Source organism: Conger conger, chromosome 5 (assembly GCF_963514075.1).
Source record: "Conger conger chromosome 5, fConCon1.1, whole genome shotgun sequence".
Taxonomy (NCBI): domain Eukaryota; kingdom Metazoa; phylum Chordata; class Actinopteri; order Anguilliformes; family Congridae; genus Conger; species Conger conger.
In genome coordinates, this window is record NC_083764.1 from 35,981,329 (window position 1) to 36,005,013 (window position 23,685).

Sequence of the window (23,685 nt, forward strand, 5' to 3'; positions counted from 1 at the left end):
TAGCTCAGTTAAACTGGGTAACGTTAGCTTAATAGGGTAGGCAGTAAGCAAATACCTAGGCTAGCTAATGTAAATATTAAGTGCATTTTATGTAGAATTTTACACTGATTGGTCAGGATCTTACAACACAGTGCAGGTTCTGATTTCATCAAATAGCTAGGTAACATGAGACTGCAAAAAAGCATAACAATTTTTTATTAGTTCGGTGAATTCAATTAAGAGCTAATGTATATTATATTAATGGCATTTTGGCAAACCAGAGTAATGTACAGTTGATTAGACTAAGCAGAAGACAATCCCCCCTGAAGCAATGCAGGGTTAAGGGCCCAACAGCTGTGTGGATGTTATTGTGGCTACACCGGGGATTGAACCACCGACCTTGCGGGTCCCAGTCATGTACCTTAACCACTACGCTACAGGCCCTGTACTAATGTAGCTAGAAGAACACCGTCTGCTGAGATCTGAATATTTCAACCCAATGTGAGATACCAAATTGGTGTGTAATCAGTGTAGTTATCATGGACACATCTATGGAAACACCTAGTACCACCAATTCATTAATTCCCATTCATTACCTCGAACTTAAAGCCCCAGACGAACTTACTAAATTGGCATTGTTTATATATACAGATGGCCGTACGTCTTACCTTTCCTGACTTTGCTTTCTGACCGTAGTCAGTGGCAGGGACGTTTCAACTAATGTAGAAACTCCAGGTTTAGAAGGCATGCCTAGTCGAATTCTGAGGTTACAAACTGTGTTGATTCCATGAAGCAGATGGATTTATTTGGTGACTTGTTTGCTTCCACAGTATTCCTGTTATAGCTAATAGAATCATTACATTAAAAACCATATGTAGCGGCAACTTGTCCTCTGCCACGGCAATCTCAAAGCCCAAGTGCCCTATTGCAACCAAATCCACAATGTAATGCCACAAAATAAGTTTTCTAACATTGTGTAATAAAAGTAGCCTCCTGAGATGGAAATGATCAATGCTCAATTCAAATGCAAGGAGTTTTAGTATTATTGGATGTCGGTAGGTCACAGACATCAGGAAGTCATGGCATGCAACAAAATACTAAACATGACTACTTTCATTCACATAACATTGCTGTGTCCCTAACATTATGGTACTATGTATAAACACTGCTGTAATTTCTACATGGTGAGACCAAAATATATCCCTTCATCCCTTTATAAATGCACTTAACTACATGTAATTTGCTCATCTTCTCATTATTTTATATTTTAGACTGTTTTTAATATCAGGCTGAGCTTGTCCAGCTCAATTATTTTTCTTATACTTTGTTATAAGAAAAGAATATATTGAACAAATGTTTACAAAACATAAATTCTATTTTTGGAAAGCATGAGAGATTTTCTTTTTTAAGTTGCGACAGATGGTTTCTGCTTAGTAGGGACCTACGGCCATTATTAGACATTTTCTTCAACCCAGTAATATTAAACTCCATCTCACTTTTTACCATGAAAGAGCATAACACCTGTTGCCGTTACTTGACAGTTATTATAATTTTCATCAATGATTACATATTGCTTGTAGCACACAAGTTGTAATTCATTAGCTTTCACTTGGAATTAATTGATTGTTGATTGTCTCATCAACTCTGTTACATTATGGATTTGTGTTATTTTCACAATAATAAAAAATATTTTTGGTTCCCAATACTGTATTACATCTGAACCCCTAACAACCATCTCATCTGGAGTCAGTCACTTAGTGTAGGCTACTTGCGGCATTGCTGACAGTCCTTGGTCACCACCTGTTTTCCACTTCAACATATTATTACTACCTCATTGTCCTCTAGAATTGCTCTGCCCTTTATTAACATTGATTAAGATTACTTTGAAGTTCATCTGAAAATTAGTCGCTGAAAGGTAAGGACAAAGCTCATTGTGGTTAACCTGAATGATAGCCTTGTTGACATACATCCATATTATACATTTTAACACAAACAAGATTATGTGCTCCCTGTTTTGTCTTCACCTCTTGTTTGGGCTACAAATGTTCTTCAACACACTGGTGCCATATGTTATATAATCAAACAGAGACAAAAGAAACACAAATAGTTATCAATAGACTAAATTCTCAATAGAGCTTTCCAAGAACCAATTTCTCCTTTAGAGTGGGCATTTCCTTTGAAAGGTGAGTGATTAATATGAAACATAGAGGTGCTGTAAACTGTACATATTAATGAAAGACTGAAAGTTAACTGTCCTGAGCATTATTTGGCAAGAAATGTTGATTAATTTAACAACCATGAAATGTTGTATCAAAATATTTGTCATTTTGTGAGGCAACAAAGACCTGGGATGTACATTATCCAGCAGAATTTCAACCTATCAACTTGGGTCCTGCGCAAAATGCTGGTTCCTAACAGTCACAAATGCAAATATTGTAAGCAACTGAAGAAGATTTCTAAGATTTACCTAAAAATGATTTGTTTATGCAGACATGCTGCCACCCATTCCAAAGCAATAGTGATAAGCTACAAATGCAGACCCAAGTTTTCCTAATCAACAGAGATCAATTATTCAAGAACTCCATGATTAGGTATTATTAGCAAGCCTGGTGTAGAGGGTTCTTTGTTGACATGATTAGAGGTAGAATTCAAGAATGGCACAGCTTCAGTTGTCATATTGCACCTCACTTGTTGTTTTTTATTTCCCACTCAAAATCAAGTAAAATATATTAAACGCTATCTGGATGGGATTGACCATTACACTGTAAATACCTGCTATTAACTGAAAAAAGAACCTGTAAACAACACTGCATTTTTCAACTTTTAAGTTCCATAATTGGTTGGACAGCACCAGTGCATTTGAAACAAAATGAGGGAAGATAATCCCTCTAGGGCTTTATAAAAGAAAAGAATTACATCAATGGGCTCCACAGATGTAACTATTTCAGTTGTCACTGCTTTAGAATAGGTAGAAATAAAATGTACATTTCAAAATTTAAACAATTGAATAACACTGACAAAGCTTTATGTAGCTACCTGTAATATTACATTTTCAAGGAGTATACTCATTCATCAGAATTAGTGCACTTGGACAAATACATGAAAACAATGATTATTCATGACTTTGCACTGCAGGACTACTTAAGTGTTTGTACATTAAAGGACACATTTTTTTTTAATGCTCAGTCTGTTTGGTCCATGTTATATTACATTGTTTCCATCAGCCACAAAACTGTCTTATCCCAACATACTAGAATCTGATGAGTCCTGTCTCCCATTTACAAAACCATTGATGATGTCAAGGTTTGTAATTGATACAACACTAATTCAAACTAGGCTAATAAGGAAATTCTCACACAGCACGTAAAATGTGCGATACTTTACTTTTTTTTTGTATTGTGTACTTACCAATGACTACATTATAATGTACTTTCTGTTACTAAATATGCTCTTTGGATTATTCAGATAGTGAATAATGTGTAGAATATTACTGTTTTAGAAATCTCACAATTCCTTGTCATATGTAATGACAATGAAAGGTACAGGAGCTGTTCTCTGGCAAACAATGTCATAACTCAACCCTGTTGGTTATACTGCACCTACTCTGAATTTATGATGATTAACAGGTGATTAAGACAATATCCATGAATAGTGTATTAGGAGGTAACATCCATGGAAATGACAGGTACAATAATCCTATACTGTGACTTACACACTGTTATAAAAAATATTAAATTTGAATCATTCAATTTAATCATTGAATCATTTGTGAAATATATTATGTGAGGTTTCACCATTTAATAACAAACAACATCAGTGACTTGCTGAACTGTACACTAAATCACGAAGATATACAATATCATGAAAGGGAGCCAGTGGGACTGGAGCAGTTTCATGCTGTTTACAGACAACATTCAGTAGGATATCTTCAGATCTCGTTCTGTTTTGGAATCAAGGAACCATAATAATTTCAAATGAACAACTGGTGCTGCAACAGTTTTCAAGGAGAAATCAGCATTTCAATACACTTAAAATATTCACAGAACAATACGTAATTTGTTGGTCTGATGGCTATGTTTTCTGTGTTACAGAAATTGGATGTAAGTCAAAACCTCAGGTTAAATTGGTATTACTATGGGGCTACTCTCAGACACTGAGGCCATAGGTATGCAACTCCTCTCTCACTTAATCAAATGATCTTGGTGATGTTACCTCAATATCCATCCAATACCATTTGTGGTCTTATGGATACTTTTTTTAAAATATATTGACATAATAAAATAGAATACAACTGCCATCATTTTCTGTAACTGAACTGCATACTGCATAGTTGTGTCTATTAAAACGGACAGTGCTAATACGTGGGCGATCATTCTAAACCGCACTGTCAAATGAGCAATCTTAATTTTATTTTCACATTATGAATATTTTTGGCTATGCTCAACTTTAACAATTACAAAATTGAAGCCACAAAAATAAACAATAAAAGAGTGTCAAAGTTAAGGGTAACGTAACTGCCTTTTACGTCACGGTATTGATTGCAGAAAATGTTTTAGCTAAAGACAATTGTTATACCCCTCTCAAAAATTGACAAGAAAGTAACAGCCCTCTGCAACTTACCATGGCAACCATAAAACTGGGGTTGTTTGGCAACACGGTAAGAGGGGGAGAACCGCGAGAGAAATGGGAGGGGCGATTTTTAAAGGACCAGGTGTTGGTTACAATTCCACAGTCAAACATCACATAAACTAATTAATTTCGCTCTGTCTGTGGAACACAGTCACCAAAGCGCCTCCGCTCAAAGCGTGTAAGGGGGGAAATTATTTTTGCAGAAACTTTCCGAGATCTTCTACAGCAAGCAAGCACTTTCGTTAGGTGGTGCTTCATTGCGATCTCTCCTGAAACTAATCTCCCTCCCCCTACCCTAGATGCTGCCAAGTTGACAGCACTCAGCCTGTTAAACATTCTTTTACCAGCGAAAATAGACTCGAAGGTGCAAAACGGATAAAAACAAAAATGTTTAAGAAGAGCAGGGGTAAAGTGTTAGTAGAATACGCATCGGAGGAGGACGACATGTCATGGCATCACCGACACACGTATAAGGTAAGATATTCGCTAGCTACTGTATGGCGATAACTAACAAAGAAAGTAGTCTGCATAGTGTAATTAAAATTTCTAGATTTTTCTGAGCAATATAAATACTAACTGGCCGTTTTGAATCATTGTGTATGAATTGTATAACTTGATGGATGCAAATTACATAAAGGGAGGTATGTTTGCATTTCGGTTACTAGTTTCTGTTCTAAACTAAAAGTTATGGTACATTGACTCACGGCAATGAACAATGGTTAACCCCTAAGAAGTGCCTGTGTGGCCAAAGAGCAATCAGGTTCTGTAGGTTAGCATACAGCCATGTCATACTTCACTGCTAACAGGAAAACGGTTGTTGACTAGATTTGGTGCGATACGGTTCAGTTAGCTAGTAGGTTTACGTTTCAATGGGAAAGCACAATGCATTTATTTTTAGTTCACAAGTGGTGTTCAAACTCATTTTGAAACTCATTTTTGAACCTCTACCACTATGTAATCACGAATTGTTTGCGCAAAAAGTTGAAAGAAGGATGAAACCGGTAAATTGCTTTGTCGGATGTCGATGGGTGTAGTAGCCTACGTAGTAATATGAACGTCATTTTGTGGGCATTTCATTGCATTTCAACCACAATTCTCTGTCTTTAGAATGTTTAAATATAACGTGTCATGGCAGTATACCAGGGGTTAAGATTATTTTTATTGGCAAAACTGGAAATCTTTCTTTTGCTGACGGCTCTAATCTTCGGTTAATCCCCAGTGAATTCCAACGTGTTGATGAGTAGTCCAGTCAATTGCCATGTTTCACATTACAGTCTTAGTTCAAACATCATCTTAGATGTGGGGGGGAAATGGAACCCATTTCATGGAACCAATAGCAATGGGAAAATCTTGCAGGTTCTGCCTGCAAAAAGAGGACAGTTCATTCTTTCAACTCTTTCAGTTCACTCAATTTGTGTCAATTCGCAGATTCCTCATTTGCAGGTGTAGATTCTGCTTCAGGAATGACCACTCACAGGATTAGCCTGATTGAATTGAGTTGTAACCGAACACATTCTTACCATGGCTGCAACCTTAGACCTCCTGGGCCACAGTTGGCCAGTACCCCAATCAAGCGCTTGATACAGAAGTATTATGTTTTATGTTAGGCCAATCCAAGCATATTTGTCATTATTTGTAATTTACAGCAGTGACCTGAAGAAACTAGCTAAGGCAGGGGTGTCAAACTCCAGTCCTGGAGGGCTGCAGTGTCTGCTGGTTTTTGGTGTGCATCAGCATGAGAGATGAATTTGAAGTCTTTCATTGGCTAAAGAGTCCACACACCTTGTTCTCAAGGCCTTAATTGGCTGCTGATTGAAAGGAAACCAGAAATACTAGCAGACACTGCAGCCCTCCAGGACTGGAGTTCGACACCCCTGAGCTAAGGTAAGGAACGTAAAGATTACATGGGAAAAACTCTCATTGAGCACTTACCTTGTCAAGAAGAGTTTAGTCAAGAGGCCTGTTACCATTAAAATGTCTGTTTCAGTATTTGTAGAGACAAAATAATTACTTCATTCTCATTTATCCAGTAAGCGGTTGGAATGGCAGATATGCTTTCTAGGGAAACAGAAGGCATGCTTCATATTTTAATGCTCCTCTTAGACAGATCCAAAAGTCAGCTGTCCAGCCAGTACAGCAGTGTCATGGTTTACTTGATCCATGCTCCATAAAAACAAATATTGCGTCTCTTTCCTCGGCCAAAGGGCCAAGCAAATTTGGTGATTTGCATCCAAAGCCTTTCCTACATCAAATGGATTTTTCTTTAAAATTGGAATGTTGTGTTGTTGCCATTTTATTCATAAATATAATGTTTTATGTACCTAGTAGGATGTATTCTGAGGCTATATTGGGTATGCTTATGGGATTATTTGGTATGCTTATACTGGCAAAAGAATGTCAGGAAGATGGCCACCAACAAAAAAACCCACAAAGAAAACCACACATGATGTTGACAAATTGTTGTACTGATGACCTTTGCATGCTCCCACCATGTCCAGTCAATATAGACAAACACATGAAGATAAACTAAACTGAAAAAACACTTATGTCGATCATGGACCTGGCTTTTTTTTCTATAGAAATCTGTCTTATGTAAAAAGTTGGTGAAGTAACCTATTCAAGTGTGGTGATACTGTAACTCCTATCCTGGAGTAAAATTAAAAGGGCATGTCAAGGCTGGTCCTCATTTTTCATAAATGGTTCCTAATCTGCTCCTTAGTGTGAAAGTCTAAAAAAAGTAGAAATGAGTGCACTTTTCATTTCCATCTAAATCCATCCATGTCCAACAAAAACATAGTTCCAAGACTATAACTAAAACCAAGTGATTCGTTTCATAGAAATAATTTGACACCAGTTTAGTTAACTAACCTGAAAACTCACTGAACTCTTGTAAGAGAGGCAACAATTCTGTTGTCAGTGCTGGGTGGGAGTGAGTTTGGTGGCTTCCTGGCCTTTGATCTTCTGTGGCAGCAGCTGAAGTAGGCACTGCATAGACGGTTCTTAAACCTCTTCGATTTGCCTTAGCTGAAGTGTGCACTGCACAGACACATCTCGGACTTCTTCGATTTACCCTCGCTGAAGTGAGCATAGATGCATCTTAAACATCTTCAGTTGGTCATAGCTGAATGTTCACTGCACAGACATGTCTTAGACCTCATGATTTGCCTTCGCTGAAACGAGCACGACTCATGTCTCAGACTTTAACCTTTTTAAAATGATTTTTCACATGGCACAACTGAGCTTGTCTGACGGCACAACGGTTGGGAAACACTGGATAAACTTTGTGACTCTTTTCTTTGCGCTTAATCACTGATACCTTTGGAGGCTATGTTGTCAATATTTTTGGTAAAGAACAAAATGGAGACTCATGTCCCAACATGAATAACAATTGCACAAGTCATTATTTTGTCTCTTCCTGACAGGGATCAACTAAAACTCAAAAGATTGAGTGTTTGTGTTGCAACTATAACTTCAAATTAAAACACACATCTCTTGAAACACGATCACATAAGAGTAATTGAAGTAATAGCAATGTAACTGGTTTTATGCTTCAATGAAAATAATATGAAAAATTCTCCCCTGTGAACCAATTTGAACATGGTGAAGGTAAAATTATGCTGATCTTGTTTTTCTTGCTTCCACATTGGGGGATTTTTGCTTTTGTCCTAGAAAAAGTGATATTGTACATGTGAATATGACTTTCGGCATTGATGGTGTGTATTACTATAATTCTACTGCTTAGAATTGCCATTTAATTCAAAAGAATCCCTTTATGAACAAAGTGTCTGTGGTCCATGTATGCTAATGCCAGCTCCTATCCCAGATTGCAGAAAATCAGTAGGTATCCAAACTTACCATATGGACAGAGTAACCAGAAGAATGGTGTTAAATGGTTAATGTCCTGATTGGGATGTCATAATGCTCTTTTTGTTGGGGAATTATTTTCCCTGCATGCTTAGCTAGAACTTTCCAACTCTATGTAGATCTGTGTAGGGCGAAGGCAGTATTATTACTCGTTTACCTCAAGTAATAAATCTGGTCCTGCTTTAGTTTCCTCATTAGACACTCATATCTAATGGATGCGATTCATTAATTTATTTAGAAATGTCTACGTCCATCTATATCTCTCTATATCTATATTAATGATTTGGAGCTTCTGCGGAAGGGGTCTGATTTGAGTTTGTCTTATAGGGATTTAAGTAAACTAACAAATAATAAGCCACATTTAATAAGACAACTTAAAGTGAATGGAATAAAGGACTCAATGGATTATTTTTTCATCAGAGAGGTGGATGAAGCCTAATACATAAACGAACAAATTCTAAGACCAAAGTTTTTAATCTAGATTTGTTAAACAACTTTGAACATATCACCTTTTTTATTAGGCCACCAAATTTTTAGGTGAGCAAAGGTATTGGAACATGTGACTGACTGGTGCTTCCTGTTGCCCAGATGTGTCCTGTTAGATTGATTGGTTAAACAATAAATAGTTCTGAATGTCTGCTCTTGGTTTTAGCCTTGGGATTTGCCTGTAAAGACTGCATTTATGTTAGAAAAGATAAATCAACATGAAAACTTAGGGAGAAAAGGAAGCCATTTTTAGAAAAGAGGGTTTATCGATCAGAGCCAAGCATTTGAGATAGTACGACTTGGAATGTCTTGAAAAATAAATAAACTGCTTGTGCATCAGACAGGTTGACCAAGGAAAACAACAGCAGTTGATGACTGAAACATTGTGAGAGATGTGAATAAAAACCCCAAAACATCAGTCAGTCATCACAAACAATCTCCACAGGGCAGGGGTGAAGGTATCTCAAATGGCTGATTCTGGAGTGGCCTCACTAATATTTATTGATAATGTCACTTATGGTGGTAGCAGCAGAATTAATTCAGAAGTCTGCAAAAACTTTCTGCCAACTTACGGAGAAATGCGTCCAAACTAATTTTGGACAAACTTTATCATGCAGCAAGACAATGACCCAAAACACGCTGTCAGCACAACAAAATAATTCAGGAGAGGAAGAGGAAGGTTTTAGACTGGCCAAGTCAATCACCAGACCTTAACCCAATTGAGCAGCGGAAGCGGAAGCGGAGATTGAAAGGGAACCCCCCCCCCCCCCCCAGAAGAATGCAACAGTTTGGCGATGTCAGTGCGTTGCAGGCTTGATGCATTTATTGCAAGCAAGGGATATGCTACCAAATATTAAGTGTTTTTCATTTACTTAAATACTCTCTGTTCCAATACTTTTGCACACCTAAGAATTGGGTGGTCTGATCGCAAAGGTGCTATGTTCTAAGTAGTTTAGCACAGTGGTTCCCAAACTCAGTCCTTTGCTTGTTTTTTTTGCAACCAGCTGTTCATTTTTCTTATTTGCCTTCTATGTTCAGAGGGATTATTTACCCGCTTAAACCACATTTTCTCAGACATAGCTATGCATGCCATGAAGAATAAAACCCCCATGTTTTGATTGTGCTATATTGCAAACAATCACATAAAAAGAGGTCACAATATTTGATCAAATGTGAGACTGAGGTTAAACAATTTTATTATTCATGGCTATGTCTGACATAACGTGGTTTAAGAGGTTTAATAGCCCCTTGAAACACCAATAGCACATAATTAAGAAAGAATTAACAGCTTGTTAAAGTTCTGTAATTGCAATTGTGGTTGGAACAAAAACCAGCATACACAGGGGTCCCGCAGGACTGAGTTTGGGAACCACTGGTTTAACACATCTAGGTATGAATACCAGGAAATAAAAGCTGAAATTCTAAACTCTTGTTTCATGTTCATTTTTTAATTTTCATTATCTCAAACCGATGTGTATTCAGTGTATTGCAAAAACAAAGGAATTGGCCTTTCTGTTCCAATACTATTGGAGGGGACTGTATATTTAAATCTGGTGAAATTGATTTAGCATGCAATTGCCATTCAATTTTTATTCTTCCTGTCCTATATAAGGTACTTGAAAAAGCAGTGGCGGAACAATTAATCTATGATCTTGAGTCAAAACAACTGTTACAGTCACAACAATTTGGTTTTAGGTCAGGTTATTCTACAGAAATGGCTATCTGCTGCATCCTTAAAAATGTGAAGGCCTTGCTGGATGGGGGAAATGTCGTGGGAGCAGTGTTTCTTGACCTGAGAAGGCCACTTGACAACCACGACAATCTTGTGTCTAAGTTATGTAAATTCAATTTCTTTGATACAAGCCTCAAGATGGGTGGTCTCATTTTTACAATCCAGAGAGCAGTGTGTTCTGCAAAGTCATCCCTTGAACCTATTCAGATAAGCATTCCACAAGGATCAGTCTTAGAACAATTTAAATTGTTTTAAATTTATAAGACACTATATTCCCAAAAGATCTGCACAATTATATTTGCATGCCATGATTTACTCACATATCTCTTACTGTATAAATTAGTTCAAAGGTCAAATGTTGGCTATAACAGAAAAGACCTGCTCGCATTTTTAGTCCTCATATCAAGTTAGATTTTTATGAAATACTCTTCTACTAGCATTCAATGTAATGTATAACACACATGTATCCTTTTTTGTAATATTGTGGTTTGTGTACCTATATAACAATAATTGAATGTTTGTATTTTAACAGCCTATGTTTCTTATATCCTATTATTAACATTCATGTTTTTCTCCATTTTACACTTTGTGTCTTATTTAATCCTTTGCCTTTATTTATATATATATATAAATAATATATATATATATTTATATATTAAAAAAAGGAACGGCCATTGGAAACTAGCAATAGCTATAATCTCTGTCTGCAGAAGCATCTCTCATGCTGCTGCACACCAAAAACCAGGAGACACTGCGGCCCTCCAGGACTGGAGTTTGACACCCCTGCCTTAGCAAATTTCTTCAGGTCACTGCTGTAAATGACAAATGATGACACGTATGCTTGGATTGGCCTTACATAAAACATAATACTTCTGTATCAAGCGCTTGATTGGGGTACTGGCCAACTGTGGCCCAGGAGGTCTAAGGTTGCAGACACGGCAAGAATGTGTTCGGTTTCAACTCAATTAAATTAGGCTAGTCCTGTGAGTGGTCAGCTACATGAACCTGGTGTTAACTTGCAGTAATGATGCTATGTCTCTTGGTATTGTCCCTATTCAGATAAAAATTAATTAAAAAATACAAATATTTTTGGCCCTAGGTTAAGGGGGAGGGGTGGCAGAATTGATTATCTTGAGTTATGTGTTTGTGTACTTTATGTATGATGGTCATAAACAAAGTGAAAAACTGGTATTCTCAACAAGAAAAAAAGGAGAAATGACACAAAACTGAACACAACTGCACATGGTTGTATCACAACCACGATACTGGACGATACTCTTTGTTACATTTAACATTTCTGTATAAATAGCATCCACCGATCCTGCCAGCTCTCCCAGCTTTTCAAAGCTGGGCTGTTTATTTTACTGTTCCAGAAATACTTTTCGCCAAGCACAGGAAGGCATGTGCGCGTCGTGGTGTTTGTGTGTGTACGCTGAGGTTCCTCTCTGATAACTCAATGCTTTTCTGCTTTCAGGATAAAGACCCAGATGGTGAGGAGGAAGCCGGGAGCCCTGCTTCGAAGGTAAACACGCCGCTGTTCTGCTCTGCCAGGCCTGTTGACTTAACAGTGCTTTCTAAAAACAGCATTAACATGGTGTCACTTCCCTGCCCAGTGCTAATGCTCCTGCCTCCAGTCTGATCCAACCATTGTCCAAAGTAATGGCCGCTGTAACAATTTCACTGTGCCTGGTTTCCTTTAAGCTTTGGAAAAACAATGTTATGCAAGGTCCAGAAATGGTTTCAACAACACAAAAAGAGTCATCAGTCATTAAGACTATTTCGTATTGAAGTTTTATTAACCGCATATGTTGTGTGCTGTATAAATGCATATCAAAACATTGGAATTGTGATAAAGGTGGAATACCTCACTTTTGGAATCTAATCAGCTAAATAACTACATAATCAATTCAAAGACATGTAATATTTTATGATGAGAATAGATGTTCTTGCCTAGGGAAAAGTCATATTTAGCCACACATCCTGGCCTAACACCATATTAAGGAATTTTTTTTTTTTTTTTTTTTTTTTTTTTTTACTTGGTTGTTTATTTAGCAGCTGTCCAAACTCAGAAAGGTACCATGTTTACATATGACATTTCCAGTAATCTGCAGATTTAAAAAGAGAACAAGAGAACAGAACATGAGCAGTTCATGAAAGCTAATAATAGACTAATGCTACCTTCGTTAATTGGGCATCTACCCCAAGATCAGACAGCTATAGTTATAAGTTATAAATGCCTGGTCTTTGGGTGGAAGTTTGGAGGTTTGCCCACAGCACAAGGCCAATATATCAGTTCCAAAACACCAATGAAAACAAGTAAGCAGCCAAGGGGCATTAGTTGTATCCAAACAAAATGTGCTTTTAGTGCAATGGTTCATTGAATTATTTTAAGCATCAGAGTTGTGGGTCAGTTTTTAAATTCAGGAGATGAATTCTCTAGTAACTTTTCTAATAACTACTGGAAAATCTTTATTCCTTTATACTATTTTCAATTCATGAATATAATTTTAGTTCATTTAAATGGTATTGACCCAATCTCTGAAAAGAATTAGTTATTCATTTTAATAACATTTTAATAACCCAGATTGATGAAATTTCATCTTTAACTTTTTTTTGTTGTTGCTACTTTTAGCTTGTTTATGTGTGACACTGCTGCATATGACATTTTATGGTGTCTATGAAGATACACACTGGGCAAATTGACATAACAGTACCTTGAACAATCTTATCTTCCTGTCCCAGGGGACTTTGTGTTATAGTTGTCAGTATTAATGTAAACTAAGTTTTTCTACACAATTTTTTCTGATTAGGAAAACCACAGTTGTGGAAAGATTTCTTTCCAATAAGCCCTCCATTATTCACTCCAGCAAGCTTAAGTAGTCACAGAGAGCTGGTGAAAAGAACTGCTTAAATGAGCAAATTTGCGATTACTGCTGGGGTATTTTGGCTGTGGGTCTGAGATTTGAATGTCAGAAAGAGAAATAACGGGAGCCGCCTCCCACCCTTGGTATGAAGCAAGGAGGGGAGAAGTTTAGAAAACTGGAGCAGCACTGTGTACCACTGACTCCCACTTACAGAGAGAACCTTGCATTTTGTTTCCACTGCATTCCTGTACTAGGGTCAGAACTTTGCATCTTAAAAAGGTAATAAACCCTAAATTGAGTGTCTTGCCTCCGTTTTATAGATCCTATTGTTAAAAAAATAAAAATAGAAAATATATATACACTCACCGAGCACTTTATTAGGAACATTTTTACTTTATTACACAAGCTGCATGTATTGGATATAACAGGGGTTATTGTTTATATTGTTTATTATGCTTAGAAATGGTAATTGACAGGTGTGGGCTGTGCAGAGATTCGTTTTTTCAAAGTTTTCATATCAACTATTTGAGGTCAAGATAAATGGATCCAGACATCACCCACCTGCTCAATGTATTCTATTTATTACAATGGATGCTGTGGCCCCTGGATTTTCTACAGATCTCCATAAAGCATGCTTATTGCCCCTCCCTGGACACGTCTCTATAGAGCATGTTGTTGCCTCTTACTGCAAACGAAGACACCCTTTATCCCTGTCCTTATTATTTTAAAAATGTATATCATAGGACCACAAATGACAGAAAGGCAGCCTAACTACGTACGGGCAATTCCATTAGATTTTATAGTTTATAGGGCCATATTTTCCAGAATGAGCTTTGCAAGGTGCATTCGCTATTGAATATTGGCATTTTCGGACACAACACGGTGCGTGGTGCACTGGGCATGGCTATTGAACATTACCATTTTCGGACGCAGCAAGGCACGTGGCACAGGTGTAAACTGGGCTGGATTATGCTGGATTATATTGTCAGTTGGTGCGGTGCACCTTGATTGATTCATATCCAATCAAATCAACTCTTTTCATTACTTTTAAGACTTTAAAGCAGGTGTTTCTCCCAAAATGTTATTTTGCGGCAGGTGCAGACTTGATTTTTCTAATGAATCTCATAAATAAGAGAAATCTACTTGAAAATCCATTTGTACGTCATTTCAATAAGACGTTGCCTAAACGTTTATTTTGGGCTGTTTTTCATTCCCCATTAAATCTGTAGCTCTATAATTTAAACACGGTAATCAATAACTAAGAAATATTGGCACGTTTTAAAGTATTTCTTAAAGGTACAATAGGTAATTTCGGACTTCTAACGGTCAAGAGAGGAATTGCAGCAACAAACACGCTTGAACCACAACACTGTTTATCCCACCCCTTCTCTGTGAAGGTGCTGAAGTTGAAACGCAATTGGCTGTGGCAATTAGAACCAATTTTCAACCAATGAGCTTGAATTATTGTACAGCTATACAATGTTTTGTTACCGGCCTGTCGACTGCGTATTTTGAAACCTGAATTTAAGGACTATAAACACACGTAGCGGGTGAGTCAATATGTCAGTATGCCTTTTCCAATGATAGGAAGGGATTTACAGTGGTCTTGTAACAATTTAGTAACACAAAAATCTTACCTACTGTACCTTTAAATTTGATTAATCAAAATTAAACCATATCTGAAGATTACATCTGTTCGCCGCAGTGAATGAATGATTTAAAAATGCAGAACGTACAATTCAATTATTAATTTACATGAATGATATTGCTTATTAAACTGAACTGAGCGATTTTCTGTTGCCATCGGAAAATACAGCCCAATACGTGTCAATGCCAGTTCCAGAATATTTGGTCTTGGAAATTTGAGTCATTGCCAAGATATTGTGACTTATTTGAAGTAGCACGACACGGTTTTGTATCACTAATTTCTGGTTTCATGAAGTCACGCAAAAGAGTACAAATTTATTAGCCCATAGCTCCTAGATTAAGAATGTCATTTTGGTTCCAGGGGTTTCTTATGGGGCTAAATCACCATGCCAAATCTCATTAAAATCTGTGATGATTCAGTCCAAAAGTGTCTTGAGTTGAGGAGGAATTACCCATACATATCCTGACCCTACCATCAAAGCATGAGAGGAGAATGTTTAGAGTTAATTTTGAGCCATTTTCCATAGGACATTCATCAATTTTTTTAAAAATGTTTTATTAAAATGTTCCACAAACTCAAAAGGTACAAATCTCAAGCTACAGCAGCATAAATCTGTATAACTGTAGAACATATCAGCTGGTGTGATCTGCTCAAATGCCATAATAAATGGGTACTCTATTAAAGTAAGTTTCTATTTTAAAGAAGGGAGTTTGTGATCACTTTGAGAGCATTGAGGTGGTTTGCATATGTATATGTGTGCCTGCATTTATGCAGTTTGACTTTGACTTTTAATGTGTCATTTAAACAAATAAATGTCATGATTTCAGTCACTTAATTTTGTACCGGTGACCATAGAAGTTTGTCACCAGTACAACAAGCTTTTAGAAAGTTATTTTTATTATTTGTTTGATGCAAGTGAGAACTGACACTGGAATGTATTTATTTATAAATATATGCATAGCAATTTGAGTCAGGACATTTTTAAGAAAAGAGATCAAAACATTTTGAGACAGGTTTGCTGATTTTGTTTTCAAGCTTCAAAGTTTCATCGAAAGGAAGCAGACTTGCTTTGTCTGTCCCTCTTGCATTTATTTTTGGCAGATTTGTACTTACCGAAGTGTGTTTCGTCATATCCTGCCTTAGAAAAGGGGGGTGGGGGAATATTGTCTGCTGAGATTATAACTAACAAGGACTTGGGCTACAATACTGCAAGCCTCTTAAACTGTGGTTGAAATAAACCTCAGGTATAGCCGAAACACTATGCACATGTATATTTAAAATGAAAATGGACTGGAAGAAAACAATAACCAAAAATGTAGAATAGTACTAAGGATGGATGAGGAAATTTCCATGTGAATATCCCTGTCCTGTGAATATCCCTTCCCTGTGACTGTGAATAGAGTTGTCCTCAAGTAACTAGAGCCAAATGGTTTGCATCATTTCCAAAAGACTGCCTCCTCAGTAAAGTAAACTGTGATTCATCTGACTGAAATTCCTGTGTGACAGCGGAGCTGTGGTGGATGGGATGCTTCTGAGAAACTGGCCTGGCCTGTATACAGTGTCTGTCATTAGAGGAGCCAGGAAAACTGCACTTTAATTGTGTGCTATACCGAATCCAACACCGCATGGTTGGTTTTTGTACAGTTTAAATGATTGATGAGTTACAACACTGACAGTCCTGTTATAATAAACGGTGTATTTACACTCTTGTGTGTTAAGGCATGGAAGGCCTTTCATACCAAAATTTTAAATCATTTTGCATTGGATGTAGCTAATCCAAACAAGGAAAAAGAAGAATGTAAAACAAGCTATGAAATGTGAGAAAGGAGTGAACTAAGTTGGAAGGCTAAACAAAGAAAATAAAGAAAATAAATAAATTGCTTGGCCTTGTTATTATTAATTCCTAAATTTTTCAAGTTTCCACCATTGGCATTCTTTTTCCATATTTCACATTGTTGTGGTTTTATTTTCCAGAACAAATCACTATCATTTATCATTCACTCATTGGGGGCAGTGTTTATGATTAGATGCGTTATGGTTACATTTTATGATAAGTACACCTTTGAAGCCCTCCCATCTTTTTTGACCCTCAGCCTCTGACTAGCTTTTCTTTTCTCATAATGACCCCTCCGTTTTCAGACTTGTTTATTTATTGGTGCCCTGACAAAATGTCAGTGATTTAAAAAAAGCTGGCAGTTTCCCAGACGTGGCATTAGCATTCCCCCAGGTGAAAGTTTCCCCAGTTTTCACCCATTGGGAATAACTTTTTAGCACCATGCACCCGTTAGTGCTTACAGTGAATACCCTGGATTACCCTGGGCAGTCAACATGTATTTACAGGGTACTGCACCTTATTCAGGTGTTTTCAAGATGGCTGCCAAATATCATTGATTTCAATGGTAATGGGACTAATAAATCAATTTTTAAGCCTACCATTTCAAAATGGTCACAATCCACTGTTTGAGACATAATAAGTTTAATTTGAAAGTAAGTTTATTTTTTTCATGCTCAGGTTGACATTACTATGGAGTTGCCCTTATCTTTCGGCAGTCATGTATTTCACAGATGAGGTGGTATGCTTTGGTTTGCATTTGGTTGGCTTTGGATTTTGGGCAGTTCCTTATCTCCTCCATACTTTGCTCTTGGCATCCCTGATATAAGTTACCTTCTTATCTGTCTATAAGACCTTTTCCCAGAACTGTGCTTGCTCTTAAGTACATTTTGGCAAACTGTAACCCAGCCATCCGGTGGTTTGCATCTTGCAGTGTAGCTTCTGTATTTCTGTCCATGAAGTCTTCTGTGGACAGTGGTCACTGGTAAATCCACACCTGAAGAGTGTTTCTGATCTGCTGGACAGGTGTTTGGGGGTTCTTCTTCATTATGGAGATAATTCTTCTGTCATCAGCTGTGGAGGTCTTCCTTGGCCTGCCAGTCCCTTTGCAATTAGTAAGCTCACCAGTGCTCTCTTTCTTTTTAATTATGTTCGAAACAGTCAATTTTGGTAAGCCTAAGGTTTGGCCGATGTCTCTAACCGTTTTATACTTGTATCTCAGTCTCATAATGGCTTCTTTGACTTTCATTGACTCAGCTTTGGTCCTCATGTTGATAAACAGCAATCATAGTCTCCAAAGGTAATCAAAAGACGAGAGGAAAGTTTAGGTGCAGAGAGCTCTTGTATACGTGCATTAAGGAGACAATTAAACACACCTGAGCAATTACAAACACCTGTGAAGCCATGTGTCCCAAGCAGTATGGTGCCCTGAAATGGGGGGAGTATGTATGAACACCTCTCTCATTTCTACATAGTGAAACCAAAATGTATTAGATTCTCAAAAACATCTGAATGTTAATTGTGTGATTTAAAATCTAAAATTGTAGCAAATCAGAGGCAAATCAAGACATAATGGGTCTTTTTTTTGTCTATATTTCAATTCTCAAACACATGGAACATATTCTACTTTAATAATGGTTCAGTCAGAATCCAACAAAATAGCACTCTCCTTAACCATACCATGGTTCATTGTGAGGTAAGCTAGGGAACATTGTTGTGCAGAAAGATCGATTTGCAGAATGTGGGAAGAGCGAGAGATTTTAGACCAAAGCGTCTTTGATGATGTTCATGATTCCATTGGCCTTGCCAAGAGTCCCATGACCAATAGCTACAGAACAAACCCATAACATCAAAGATCCACCATGATATTACACTGTGGGTATTATGTCCTTTTCAACATAAGCATTCTTCTGATGCCAAACCACTGCTGCATGGTCTAAAAGCTTAATTTTTGTTTCATCTCACCATATCATATTGCCATGGAAGTGGTGCCTGATTTGGATATTTTTTATCCCCAAGATGCAACCAAGTTTTGTGTCTTAACAGCCGTGGCCCTTTGATTTTCATTTTCTCCCAATTCATCTGCTTTGCTGTTTGTAGGAACAAGATACACATGTGTCCTCCTCTACCGGGCATGTATACCACTGTTCCAGTGGCTTTTAATGTATTATTGACCAAATAGCGGAAAGTGATATCTTTATCTTTATCTTTTTGTCTATAGCCATACCATAAGTTGAAGGTCAATAACCATTTGTCTAATTTCCTTGTAATTTTTGTGGTGATAGATGATGCATAGATTTAACATGTTACCCCCTTTTCATACCCCAGTTGAACAGAAAGCCATGATAGGCCACAGTACAGTTCCCTAAGACTAGAAATAACTAGAAGAAGTAGAAGTTAATGCAGATTTATTGTTGTTGGAGTTCATTTAATTACTAGGGGTGTAAATAATTTGGACATGTTTTAATATAACAGAACATTATTTCCCATTTTTGAACACAACATAAACAATACAGCTATGTTGGATGGCAGTTTCTTTACTCTTATTTATGATTGAATAAGTTTGGAGAGGACTGCACTTGCCTCAGTCACAGCAATAGTTTAAAACTGAAAACATGGGGTTTCACTCCATAGCTAGAGGAAATAAATAAAAGGGAAGGGTGCCATGTATAGTAATACTCCTCAATGTTGGAACACGCTCCCTCCTTATGCATCAAACAATTATTTAAAAAGTGCCGTAGACACACACACACACACACACACACTGCAGTGTTTTAGTTCTCTGCAAGAAAGTAAATATGCATTTTAAAATGAAATGCAGGGAAAGTGCCATGTTGAATGTGCCAGGCATGTGCTAAATAGGTGGCCCTTTTAGTCAATGAGTGTACTGTATGTCTAACCCAGCTTGTTCTTGGATTTATTGCCTCAGAGTGTAATCCGAGGCCTTTAATTAAATTGCTGTATTTTGGATGCTTCAGCTGTTGTGATGCATCAATTTTAAATAAGCTCCCTTGTAATCTTCAGTCACAGACAAATCTATGGTCTCCTTTTTGAAAGGTTTCCTCCTGCAGTGTGATATTTGAATTAGAATTAAGAGCTTTGTTTCTGTTCAGATCTTTTAAAAAATGTTTAAATGTACACCGAAGTTCTCATCATATCCTACCTTTATTTCCTGTCAAAAACAGGATGGAAAAGTTAAGAAAGTGAAGTCCAAGAAGGAGAAGCGGGATAAGAAGATGTTTTTCGCTCCAGACGATGAACACCTTTTGCTGACTGGTGTCACTGCAGCTGAGGGAAAAGGGTAAAGGCTTGTTGTTTCTATGTGCTACTATAATGCTCTCATCTAACAGAAAGATGTGATGTGCTCACTCCTGTGTTCCTGAGATCTTACTTTTTGTCCATAGTCAAAAGTAGAGAATTCATATGAAGTTCACCCTGAGTCTTTGTGTCAGACAGATATAGCCTGGGGAGGGAGTTTGTGTTTGAGCCCACTGAAATACCGGAGATGCGTGTGGACTTGATTGGAAAGAACCCAAATCCCCTCCACAAAATGTGAATACATACTGAATGTATATATATATTGCATATATACATATACATATATATACATGTTGACACATGCCTCTGTGCATGTGTCAACATAAGCCAATCACTTCATCGCCCCATCCCTTTCTCATGTATCCCAACTGTATTTGACAATGCATGGTAAAGTACAGTAATTTCCTCCAATTCTTCTGGCATTCATAACAGCGATACATTTTGAAAACCAGCAGACAATGTGACCCTCCAACAGATGAGTCTGAGATCCCCGCTAAAGGGCAGTGGTAACCTTTTAAATATTTACGTACCACGCCCTAACAAGGATGTTATATTGTCTGAGAAATACCCCCTGGAGGTCTTTTCGGCCCCCGACTGGGTGAAATGCATGGAATGCCCCCCCCTCCATTTCCGCCGACCCCGCCCCACCCCCCCTCCGTTTCACCCTCCCTGGAAGAACAGGGCCGTCAGATTCACCACAGGCACATCCTGTTACACCACTTTCTGGAGAAAGAGCCGGAGAGCTCTGAGGTCAACCCAGACCAATAAATTTTCCCTGTGCCTCCCAGAAAGGCTCTCCGTTTAACGTGGCGTGCAAGTTCCGCTGCGGGAGATTCTCTAGCTGCACGCTCCCGTTCATAACTTCCCGCGGCTGAACCGTCTCTTCCGTCCATCTGAACAGGTCCAGCAAAAAGAGCAAGGAGGAGGAGAAGAGCAGCGCGTTCATGGAGAAGAGTCACTGCTTCTGGGACAGCGTCACCATGACCATGAAACAGATCACACCCACGAGGAAGATGGACAAGATGGAGGGCTGGGAGCCGCCCCACATCAGCGAGGCGACAGAGGAAGAGGAGGAGGACTCAGCGGCCGTGACCGAGAAGAGCCGCCCCTGGCCCGGCCTGGAGGAAGACTCTTCCCGGTACGCCAATCTGTCCACGTCACATGACTCCGGGATCCGGTGGACTGCCAGGGCCAAGGGCAAGTTGGCTGGCATTCGGAGACGGAGTCGCGGGAGTGTCTCGGAAAACTGGGAGGGGCTCAAATAATGCTAGACTTATGGTTTGACAAAGAGAATACAAATGCCTGCCTGACTCTGTGCTGCTGTTTTGAACCGTTTCATAATGTTCTTATGAGCGGTATGCAGATTCCCATTGGTTTGCATACACACTAGTGAATTTCAAGCTAGTTTCTGAAGGTAAATTTTTAGCTTGTCAGTTAAACAGCCTCTCCTGAAAACAACCCTGGTTCTGGAGAGCTATATTAAAACCAGCAACCAGCTTACACCACAGGTGAAGTTAACTGTAATCAACTGTATTGATTAATCTATTAACTGCTGAGTAACACGTAAAACATAAAACCCTGGGACCAGCATTGAGGATGCCCGACTTGACTTCAAATTGTTACATTAAACTTTTTTCTAGAATATCTGAAAATAACTCATTTAAATTCTCATTTAATATAAGCATTTATTTAAATGTACCAAGTCAGTTACTATTTAGACAAATATTTAAATGCTGGATATATCCAGCTTTAAATGTAAACCCACTTCACTGTTCAACCTCAGACACCCCAGGTTTGTTAATTTCACACTGAAGCATACTGTACAATTTACAAAAGAAAAAAAGGATGTTGTGCCATGGGATCTTGACTGGTTCCTGCTGTATCTCTAGACTGGAAAGAGGAAAGACTAGGTAGGAAAGAGAGAAAACAATAGAGGTTTAAATATTGTGAAAACCCACCAAAAGAAAACACGTACATGCATACCTTATACTACCTTTAAGACAGGTTCTGGCCTTTATAATTTGATAAAATAAGTATTTTGCATTTGGAATGAACCTTGAAAGGAAAAAGGACTTGCTACTGTATGTAAAGTGTATGTGCCAGGTAAATGGTCTCTGCCCTTGGGAGCAGAGCAGAACGGAACAAACATGGAGCCTTGGCTCACTGTGTGTGCAGCTTATGGGCTAAATATGCTCTGTGCAATTATATTTAACTTAACCTTTCCTGTGTGTGTGAGTGTGTGTATGTGTGCATGCGAGCGTGAGTGTATGTTTTCTTTGAAGACACCTTTGTGCCTAAGCTTTAGTTTATTTAAGGGCACTGATTTTTGGCATTTTAAAATCTAATAAAGTGGCACCAGCAAAAGTGTTAGACACAGCATATGATAACACCAAATGTGATAATGGTAAATATTATTAATGTCATTTTACAGACTGCGAAGTGAAATGTATATACGATTGCTGGAAATGAATGTAGCTGTAATGAAATGTAGCACTGTGGATAGAGGGTAACTGACGTGTGATCGCTGGAATGGCAAGTAGGGTTTTGTTTACTGCGTTAGAAAGCACACTGGATCAAGCCTTTTCTGAATGCAATACCGTTAGAGTGCCGCTCCTTGCTTACGTAGACCTTCCTGTTTTCCAGGTTGTACCATTTGAGCTACAGCATAGTAATAAACCCGCTGCCAAGTAGAGAAAGAGTGCTATGTTACTATACCGATACGTAAGCTCACATTGCAACATTTTGGGAGTTGCATTTAACTTAATATATGGAGCAATTTTCAGAGATTGTAGTTGGCTACATGTTTTTTTATGCCGTATTAATTTGTTGACTTGTCATGCTTATTCCCTGGCATTTGCTGAAGAAGTTTAAAATGAGCTTTTCATTCATTTTGTTTGCCAGCTCAGCCTCCATTTACTGTACGTGCAAAATGCATTTCACTGAAGTTCTTGCCACCCAAGTGGTGGAGACTGACTACTTGACCTAAATTCCATTGTATGAATTCAATGCAATAGGGTCTTTGTCTTGTACTTTGTAAAGCTACTGATTCTTCCAGCCCTAAATCAATCATGTGATTAACAGAAATACGGGTAGACTGCAGAGAAGGGCAGTCCTCTGAACCCACTGAAAGCCTAAGTCATATATTTTTCAATCACAATAAAAAAAATGTTTTGAACATCTGGCTCTTTTGAATTTTATTTCTGGGCAACAACATATGTTTTTATATTATCATGTAGATTTTATGTTATGTAAATAACCTTTCCACTTAAAATGAAAAAAGCACAATGACTGGAACCACACTTTTCAAACACTACAATAAGACTGCAAGAAACCA

The 23,685-nt window shown here is 37.9% G+C and overlaps 1 protein-coding gene across 1 annotated transcript; it reads left to right on the forward strand.

Moving 5' to 3' along the window:
- The first annotated feature begins 4,700 nt into the window (after positions 1-4,700).
- Positions 4,701-23,526, forward strand: si:ch211-225h24.2 (uncharacterized protein LOC564539 homolog). The gene is made up of 4 exons (XM_061242472.1): positions 4,701-5,082; positions 12,165-12,212; positions 20,219-20,334; positions 21,253-23,526. The coding sequence occupies exons 1-4, from the start codon at positions 4,996-4,998 to the stop codon at positions 21,614-21,616; spliced, it is 615 nt and encodes a 204-aa protein (XP_061098456.1). The 5' UTR covers positions 4,701-4,995; the 3' UTR covers positions 21,617-23,526.
- The last annotated feature ends 159 nt before the right edge of the window (positions 23,527-23,685 follow it).